Source organism: Natator depressus, chromosome 15 (assembly GCF_965152275.1).
Source record: "Natator depressus isolate rNatDep1 chromosome 15, rNatDep2.hap1, whole genome shotgun sequence".
Classification (NCBI taxonomy): domain Eukaryota; kingdom Metazoa; phylum Chordata; order Testudines; family Cheloniidae; genus Natator; species Natator depressus.
Genome location: NC_134248.1, coordinates 3,610,723 through 3,620,236, shown reverse-complemented (window position 1 = coordinate 3,620,236; position 9,514 = coordinate 3,610,723). Strand labels below are relative to the sequence as shown.

Here is a 9,514-nt window from a genome sequence, read left to right as displayed (position 1 = left end):
TCACATATTGTCTTGGATAAGTATGATGAGTTACCTTTGCCAGCATTCCCATATTTTGAGATATGGCCTGATAAAAATGGGTCAAACTGAGCCACAAACTCCAACAATCCCAAGAAATTTCCATTCTGCAATGATCCAAATGTGTCATTTGATCCCCAGAAAGGCAGACCACGTTCAGCTAACATTTGAATAACAGCTATAACACGCTGCAAAACATGTTGCCAGTATTCACGCTCCCCTTTAATTTGTTCTTCCCATTTTTGTGTCAATCCAAATCCCTGTCTTTGATTTAAATATGTCAACATTGACTCTCTGGGAGTAGTGCTATTTCCATGTTGTTCAATTAAAACAGTATTCTGCCAGTCACTAAATCCATCTGCAGCTGTGGAAGTATAACATTGTATAAGTATAACGTTGTATAAGGGGACATGCTGGATACATTGTATATGAGAGGGCATGCCAAAACATGTTACAAAGTATCTGAGGGAGCACACGTAGGGACAGTTAGCTTTTGAATGGAGAAGCAATTAAGATAGAGCCAGCACGTCTAAGAAGCAGGCATCAGAATGGAAGGTGTGAAGGGCAATTAGTTAAGTTAACTGGAAGCTGTTAAAGGAGATTGTTAAGGGTGGCAGGTAATTGAAGATACATGACTGGTCTCAGGGATCTCGAAGGGTGGTGACTAAAATCTTTTTCTTCTTTTGTCTGTAACTTCTCTGTAACTTGTTCTCCAAAAAACTGTATAAATTAAGAGACACAAGCCCCACTTGGGGGGCTCACTTCTAAATGTATTAGCAGAGCAGCTTTGCTAATAAAACAGAGTGGTCTGATAAATTGTGAGTCTGAGTCAAACTTTGACACAGCAAACTGGGATGTTGAAGGTTTATATGCAGAAAGTTTGCAAACAAAACAGTACACAGACCCTGTTGACGGTGAATACAGTAGCCATTCTCGAGTGTATTTCTCACCATTCGCTTTCATGCCGAAAAATATTTTTTGTGGACAATATCTTGTTTGTTTGCCATTGGTAAAAGTCCGGTGTGATTTCTCAAATGGCCCAGTGTGGTGTTGACAGTCATTTGGTCCACGATCTATCCAGTAAGCTACATCCTCGGTACTGAAATCAACCCACATACCAGGATCTTTTTCCTATTATGTTCAGCATGAGCAGGTTCAGTCTCTGACACATCCACACCTTCTAGAACAATGTCTGTTTTACCACCAGGAGTAGGATGATCAGTTACAGCCTCTGACACATCCCCATGTTCTGGAATGGTGTTTGTTTCACCAGTAGAAGAAGGGTCAGTCTCTGAGTGTGTAGTGGAGTGTAAGGAAGTCTAACAAAGTTCTGATTTTTCCCATGATGACTTCTTCGATGCTTTTTATGAAATATCAAAGATCAATTTTTTTCCAAAAAAAAGTCTTATGTTTTTTTGGTGCCCTCTGCTTTGCTGCCCTAAACACGTGCTTAGTCTGCCTATTGGGTAATCCAGGCCTGGGACTGGTCAACAAGAGTCTGCAGCATTTGTGTTTTCTGCCTGAGAAGCCCCACTATGTCCTGGTGCATCTCCCTTTCCCTTTTCCTACTGGGACTCCCGGGCCTTTCTCCTGTCTGCTCCTTCCTTCTCCAGGCTGTCTGCTCTTTTCACCCCCCAGTCTGATGCAGCCCTGGCTTGCAGGGTCTCACTGAACAATTCTTCCCTAATCTGCTTTCTTCTCCTTCTCATCGGGGCCAGGTGATCTGCGGGTGTGGAGGGGACACCCGCACCCCTCAAGGCCCAAGGGCAACAGCTCCAGCTAAAACAGTCAGATGGACCTTTGCATTGACAGTGTCAGAGGAAAGCGAAAGCTGCGTTTCAGAACTCCCTTCCCAGACATGCTTATTGACACTTTGGCTTTGGAGCACCTTTGCACAGCACCGCTGTCCAGCCGCAGCCATGGTGAGTAAGGGCCAGTGGGGTCGATGGGGGAAGAGGGGATTGTTTGGCTGAGTAAAACAGTAACATTTCAGCCCCTCTTTCCGTGGGTGCGGGTACAGGGCAATGGCACTGAGTGCTGGCCCTCTTTTCCTGCGCAGGGTGGGGGTGGTGAGTTTATCTCATATCTCATTCCCTGGGTGTCAGAAAGGCATAGCTGCCACTGGTGTCCCGAAGCACTGGGCAGAGACCGAGAGAAGGACGAGTGTGAGGAGCAGCTGGGATCAAAGGTGCTCTGCTAGGCCTGGGCACAATTCCTCTGGCATATGCAGGAGTCCTTTGGGCCCCCGAGAAGGGCAGAGGTATGACAAATGGAGGGGGAGGCCCTGCTGACTGGGCAGTAGTTAGATGGAGGCAGATGCGGATCCAAGGCCAGGGGAGGGGGAGAGACTGTCAAGAGTGACAGTGAAAGCTTCCAGGCTTGGAGTAACCTTCCGTACAGCTGGCTGGTGAGTCAGGCCGCACCAACCGCTGGCCATACACTCTGGGCCAGGATTTCCTGCAGATGCTTGTGATGTTGGGCGCCCAACTGGAGATGCCTCGAAGGGGGTCTGAGATCCAGGGGGCTGATGCCGAGCTCTTCCTCAAAACCAGACCCTAAAATCTCTGCTCCCTTGAAAAGCCTCAGCCAGGCCCTGGGGCTGGAGTGCCCCTGAGGGGCAGGGGGTTAGATGGGAGAGCCTGGCCCCTCCTCCTTCCTTCCTCTTGGGCTTTCCACAATGCAGTGGAGCCCCAGGATTTTTCTCTGCTCTGCGGCCCTGATCGCAGAGTTCCCCCACCTTGGCTCTGTTGGCTTTGCCCAGTATGCTGGAAGGAGGCTGTGAAAGGCCAGGCTGTGGGGACGCCTGCTGGCTCCCAGCCCCCCAGCGGCTGCTTCAATTCCCCTTTGAGGTTCCCTGCTAATGGTGTTCCAATGCTCTGTTAAATGGTCACAAATTGCTCCTGTTGGCCTGCTCCAGCAGTTCCCAGGCTGCCTCCCCTGTGAGGCAAGCCGGGAGGTGCGAGGGGCACCCTGCCTTGGAGGTGCCTGGTGCTTTCTATTCCATGTGTGAAAAGCAGAAGGGCTGCGAGGTAATAGTCCAGTAACCAGGCAGCGCAGGGAGCAGGCGCGGGAGCGACTGGGCTGAGAATACACCCACAAATGATAATACGGTTCGCTAGCCTTTCCTTGGCTCACTGTCTGCTGGGTCTCAGGGCCCGACTGGCAGCAAGCAGCGAGGCAATGGGCAGCCTGGCTGAGCGATGGGTATGGGAGTGGGGGTAGGGGGCAGGAGTCTGCAGGTCCGGGGGAGGGATGAGCCCCCAAGGGGAAGGGAAGTTTTTTAACGAGACACAAGGCACAGCTGGGAAGCATGGGCTGGACTGAAGACGTGGGACGCACAGGCTGGGCTCTCTGGCAGCAGCGTCAGGCGGGGATCATACAGCGCACTGGGCCCAAGCTGCAGAGGGTCACTGCCGGACACCTCAGGAGTCCCACTCCCAACTCTCCGTGCTTTAACCCCTTACATCCCACTCCCCTCCTAGGGTCAGGGTGGAAACCAGGCGTCCTGGCTCAGAAACATCCTACTATGGTGGCTGAGGTGAGGATTGCAGTGAGTTCCCTCTGGCAGGAAGGGAGCTTGTCAACTGTCTGTAATGGGCCACTCGCTTACCCCTTCCTCCCTTGGTATCCTGCTGTTAATTGATTTATCTCATTAGACTGACCTCACACTTGGTAAAGCAACCCCCATCCTTTCATGTATTTATACCTGCTCCTGTATTTTCACTCCATGCATCTGATGAAGTGGGTTCTAACCCACGAAAGCTGATGCCCAAATAAATGTGTTAGTCTGTATCAGCAGAAATAATGAGGAGTCCTTGTGGCATCTTAGAGACTAACACAGCTGCTACTCTGAAACCTGAGCTCTCATGATCTTCCTGGGAGATGGCTAACATGAGCTCTTTATGTTTACAGCTCACAGACAGTGCAGGGGAGGAGGAGCTAGCAGATCTGACCTATAACCTACTAGCCCCCTTCTCTGTCCTCCCTCCCTGCAGACACCCTGAGCTCACTGCTCCTACAGGTTCAATCCAGCCTCAAAAACAAATCCCTTTGTTCTGAAAGGCTGGGTCCTGATGCCCAGTTCAGCCCCGTCAGAGTCAGCGATCAGGCTGAGAACTGGCCTTGGCGTCACGCGCTGGGATAGCAGCCCCAGCCCTCTGGAAGAGCAGTTACACTGCTGGTGTCTGGCAGCCGCCTGGCCTTCCGCTGGGGAAATGCAGGCGAGGAGTGAAGCCCTTCATGACAGGGACCCCTCCTGCTGGGCTGCGGGCCCCCTGCTTGTGTTGTCATTCGTGCCAGGCCAAGCTGCCCAGAAGAGAAGTGTAAAGATGGGCTTGGTGACGGGTACTGCCAGGGTGCTGCAAGCTGCGGAGATAGTTCTAGTGCCACCCGTGCGTGGGCACCAGCGCGAGTGAGTTTGGAGGGTCCCGCTGGAGGAGGGGTGTTGGTTATGGGAAAGAATTGCTGCCCTGTACACCCAGGTGTGTGCTTTGGCCTGAACCTGGCCCCTCCCAGCCCCACCTGACTGGCGAGGGGCAGTGAGAGGAAGCCCTGTTGAATCCCCCCCAGACTCTGCACTGCTCTGACCAGCTCAGTGCTCTCAGCTGCAGGTTGGCTGGTGAGGAAAGTTCCTTACGAAGGGACTGAGACACTCTCTGGTTTGCAGCGGGGAGCTCGCTCCTGATGTGCTGCAAAAAATGAATCGTAATGTAATAGGTCCTGGGGCAGGGGCGGGCAGCATGTGCTCCATCCCCCACCCAGCTCTTCTCAACCCTAGAGCTGCAATTACATCCATCAATGTCAGAAGCACACCCGCTGTTCCCACCTTTGGGTCGCCCTCTAGAACTCCCTCCATCCCCAGGTGCTCTGCCACGTCTTTCTCCAACACACCTCCCAACCCCCTTTCCAGAACCACCAACTCCCAGGCTTCTCTCTCGCCTGACCTTGATCCCTTCCCAACCTCACCGCCTTTTCCCATCACCGCTCCCCACCCTTCCCCCGGCCCCGTTCCCCCAAGCTCAGCCCTCTGCCCGGCCCCCGGCACGCCTGGCTGGTCCCCCAGCGAGCACAGGCATGCTCAGCCCTGCCAGTGGCCAGTGCTGCTGCCCTTGTCCCTGAGGGTGGGCTCCGAGCAAATGCAGGGCAGGGCCCCTCTCCCACCCTCAAAATGGGTTTGTGGTAAGCATGGAGCCTGCTGCCTCCCCCTGCCCTCCATCCCCAACTCCTCCTCCAATGGGAATATGGTGGCATACAAAGGAATCTGGTTTACGGTGAATCCTGGCACTAGTGTCAGAGAGGGCCAGAATTCGGGGGGAGGGGTGTAATGTGTTCGTGCATGTGTGGTATGTGTATGTGTGCAGGTGTGTGGTGTCTGTGTGTGTGCGTGTGGTCTGTGTGTGTGTGTGTGTGTGTGTGTGTAGGGTGACCAGATGTCCCGATTTTATAGGGACAGTCCCGATATTTGGGGCTTTTTCTTATATAGGCTCCTATTACCCCCCTACCCTGTCCCGATTTTTCATACTAGGTGTGTGTGTGGTTGTGCGTGCGTGTGTGTAGTATGTGTGTGCGTGCAGATGTGTGGTTTGTGTGTGTGTATGGTGTGTGTGAGTGTACACATTAGCAGGGGCACAATCACACATGTAAATGCAGTTACCACCATCAGCAGAGTTACTCTGGATTTACACCAGTGCTGCTAAGGGTAGAATCTGGCCATGAGTGTGAGCTTATCTCATTTACCACTAGAGAGCTACCCCCTCCCCCAACAGCTCGGCAGAGCAGCCTCTCTAGTGGGGGGCACAGTGACACATAGTGTGGGTGCGGTTATAACCCAGGCATCTGTCACCAGCAGCCCTTAGATTGGGCCCAGGATTTGTGGTGTTCCCACTCTAGGAACAGGGACCATGGCGAAGGTCACAGTGCCGGTGCACGCTGGAGCCTGGAGATGGCAGTGTTTTAATGGCACCTAGTGGCAGGCAGCACACCACACAGGGACAGCTAGACCCCTTCAGACCCGGCACCTCCTGCTTCTGCGGATGGTTCATGTCACAACTTATTCTTCCAGCTCCAGGCAGGCGGGAGTTGGCTCATGCCTCTACAGGTGGGGGGTATGTTCTGGTGTAAGTGCAGGTGATACAGTTATTACCATTTAAATGCCCACTCCTGTTAGGACTCCAGCTAAGTCCTTGGCCTCAGTTACACCTTATGGCAGTGAGTTCCCCAGGTTAGCCGTGCTGCTGTTGGCTCCCTTTCCATTTCTGCCTCCACCCTGGATCAGGAGAATAGCCCTGCCAGACCTGCCCCACCTTGGCCTTGTGTCTTCTGCTCAGGCCAGCCGTCCCCTCTCCCCTAGTGGAGCCTCTCTCTGATCAACCCTAGTGTCCCCTGGGCTTCCCCCTTCTCTTACACAATCTGTATGAGTGGGATCAGCAGAACTGGCCGGGGGCTGGAGGAGAGGGGCAGAGAGCTGGCCCGGGGAGCAAGGGTGGCTGGGGGGATTGAGTCACCCCAAAAGAGGGGCACCCCAGGGGCCAGCCAGGCTGCCTGCGCCTAAAGCTCCCCATGGCGGGACCGGTCCCAGGCACATCCTGCGGCAGAGGGGAGCGGCCCCGCAGAGGTGAGGGAGAGGGGCTGCCCGGCAAATAGCGGGCAGGTTGCGGGGCGGGGCTGCCCCGGCAGGGAAGCTCTTTCCATCGTCAGCTGAAGTGGCAAGGGCAGTTCGGCCCGCACCCACCCTTGACCAGCCCGGGCCTGGACCCCGCACCCTTCCCTCGGCTGGGAAGTGAAAGGGATCAGCCCGGGGCTTTCCCCCAGTCCCGGAGCCTCCCCTCGCTGCGCCCCAAGGATGGGGAATTCTCTGCCCAAGGGCTGCCCGGCTATTGCGTGCGGACCCAGCACAGCCCCGCTCCCAAACCGGATCCTGTACAGCCCAAACCGGACCCCCCCTTCACAGCCCCGCACCGGACGCCCCCAGGGCTGCCTCCACCAAGAATCCGACCAGCGCTGCAGAGTTCCTGAAAAACTATTTTATTGGTTTACAGGGAGGGAGCCGCCCGCAGGGACCAGCCCAGCTCCGGGGGCTCCCGGCCCTAATCGAACCGGCAGGGAGCGCCGGGCGGGCGGGGAACCCGGACCCCCCCGAGCAGCGGCTGGGACCAAGTGGGTGCAGCGGCCAGAGCCGGGGCTGCTGCTGCGGATCCCGCCGCCTCGGAGCAGGAGCGGCCCAGCGCGGCCGAACCGCGCCGAGCTCCCTCACCCAGCGTCCGCGGGCTGCGAGCCCGGCTGTGCGTCAGTCTGGGGCGCGGGGCTCCCCGTGCGCCGCCCGCCCGTGGGCGCTACACCTTGGTGGCCAGCGAGTGGAGCTCGGATTTCTGCGTCTGGGCGCTGAGCGTGGAGGAGCCGGAGCCGGAGCCGGCCGGGCCGCGCAGCGCCGGGCGCAGCCCCAGCAGCAGGCGGCACTGCGCGCGGAAGCGCAGGTCGAAGAAGGCGTAGAGGAAGGGGTTGAGGCAGCTGTTGATGTAGGCCAGGCAGGTGGCGTAGGGGTGCAGCAGCACGATGAGGCCGAGGAAGGCGCAGGGCAGGTCCAGCAGCTCCAGCTCGCTGAGCACGTAGAGGCCCTTGAGCAGGTGGAAGGGCAGCCAGCAGAGGGCGAACACCACCACCAGCGTGGCGATGGTGCGCAGCAGCCGCCGCTTCTCCTGCTGCTTGCGGAGGTGCTGGAAGTGGCGGCTGACGGTGGCGCCGATGCAGCAGTAGAAGAGGGTCATGAGCAGCAGCGGCAGCAGGAAGCCCAGCGCCGTGGTGCCCAGGCCCAGCGCGCCCCGCCAGTAGCGCTCGGCCTGCGGGCTGGCCACGCCGCTGAAGTCCATGTCGCAGACGGTGAGGTTGCCGGGCGCGCTGGGCTGCGTGTCGCGCAGCAGCAGGGCGGGCAGGGCCAGCAGGCCGGCCAGCAGCCAGAGCGCGGCCAGCGGGAGCCGCGCGGCGGCGCGGGGCCGCGGGGGCCGCGGGCGCGGCAGCGGGCGCACGACGGCCAGGTAGCGCTGGAAGCTCAGGCAGCCCAGGCAGAAGGCGGAGGCGAACATGTTGAGCAGCACCAGGTAGCTGCTGAGCTTGCACAGCGCCGAGCCGAAGGGCCAGTGGAAGCGCAGCGCCGTGTAGGCGGCCCACAGCGGCAGGGTCACCACGAAGGCCAGGTCGGCCAGCGCCAGGTGGCCGATGTAGGTGTCGGCGGAGCGGCGCTTGGCCCGCGGGCCCCGCCACACGGTGAAGATCACCAGCCCGTTGCCCGACAGCCCCAGCACGAAGACCAGCATGTAGAGCACGGGCAGCAGCGAGAAGGAGACCTCCCAGTCCGCCGGCCACTCGCACTGCGCGCCCGGCCCGCTCTCGTTCGCCTCCCCGTAGTAATAATAGGGCTCGCCGCCCAGCGCGTCCGCGGCCGCCTCCTCCATGGCCCCGCACTGCGCCCGCCGCCGCCGCCCGCCGCCTATAAAGGGGGCTCCCGCCACTGCCCTCCCGCTGCAGCGGGGCCGGAGACCCACCCCCGGGGGCCGGGCTGTCCTGGGCCAGCGCCCTGCCCCCCGCCCCAGGCACACCCCGGTCCAGACTCCCAGCCCCTGCCCCCCCCCCCGCACACCCCTGCCCCCCGTCCAGAATCCCAGCCCCGCCCCCGCCCCAGGCACAACCCGGTCCAGACCCCCAGACCTCCCCCGCACACCCCTGCCCCCCGTCCAGAATCCCAGCCCCGCCCCCGCCCCAGGCACAACCCGGTCCAGACCCCCAGACCTCCCCCGCACACCCCTGCCCCCCGTCCAGAAACCCTGCCCCCCCCCCAGGCACATCGCTTCTTCCCCCCGTCCAGAATCCCAGACACACCCCGGTCCAGACTCCCAGCCCCTGCCCCCCCCCGCACACCCCTGCCCCCCGTCCATAATCCCAGGCACACCCCGGTCCAGGACCCCCCCCCGCACACCCCTGCCCCCCGTCCAGAAACCCTCCCCCCCCCCAGGCACATCGCTTCTTCCCCCCGTCCAGAATCCCAGACACACCCCGGTCCAGACTCCCAGCCCCTGCCCCCCCCCGCACACCCCTGCCCCCCGTCCAGAATCCCAGGCACACCCCGGTCCAGGACCCCCCCCCGCACACCCCTGCCCCCCGTCCAGAAACCCTGCCCCCCCCCAGGCACATCGCTTCTTCCCCCCGTCCAGAATCCCAGACACACCCCGGTCCAGACTCCCAGCCCCTGCCCCCCCCCGCACACCCCTGCCCCCCGTCCAGAATCCCAGGCACACCCCGGTCCAGGACCCCCCCCCGCACACCCCTGCCCCCCGTCCAGAAACCCTGCCCCCCCCCGCCCCAGGCACATCGCTTCTCCCCCCTTTTCAGCGTGTCCCCCCCACCCCCTGCCTCCCATCACAGAGCGAAGCTGGAGGAGAGACAGAAAGGGAGCAAGGTGGGCTCCTGTTCGCTTGGGTTGAGAGGCCAGTGCGGTGGCTCCAGC

At 59.4% G+C, this 9,514-nt stretch overlaps 1 protein-coding gene across 1 annotated transcript; it reads right to left on the bottom strand.

Annotated features, from left to right (window-relative positions):
- Window positions 1-7,031: 7,031 nt before the first annotated feature.
- Window positions 7,032-8,472, bottom strand: LOC141999240 (apelin receptor B-like). The gene has a single exon (XM_074972450.1). It carries the CDS (start codon window positions 8,463-8,465, stop codon window positions 7,350-7,352), a length of 1,116 nt encoding a protein of 371 aa, XP_074828551.1. The 5' UTR covers window positions 8,466-8,472; the 3' UTR covers window positions 7,032-7,349.
- Between the last annotated feature and the right edge of the window lie 1,042 nt (window positions 8,473-9,514).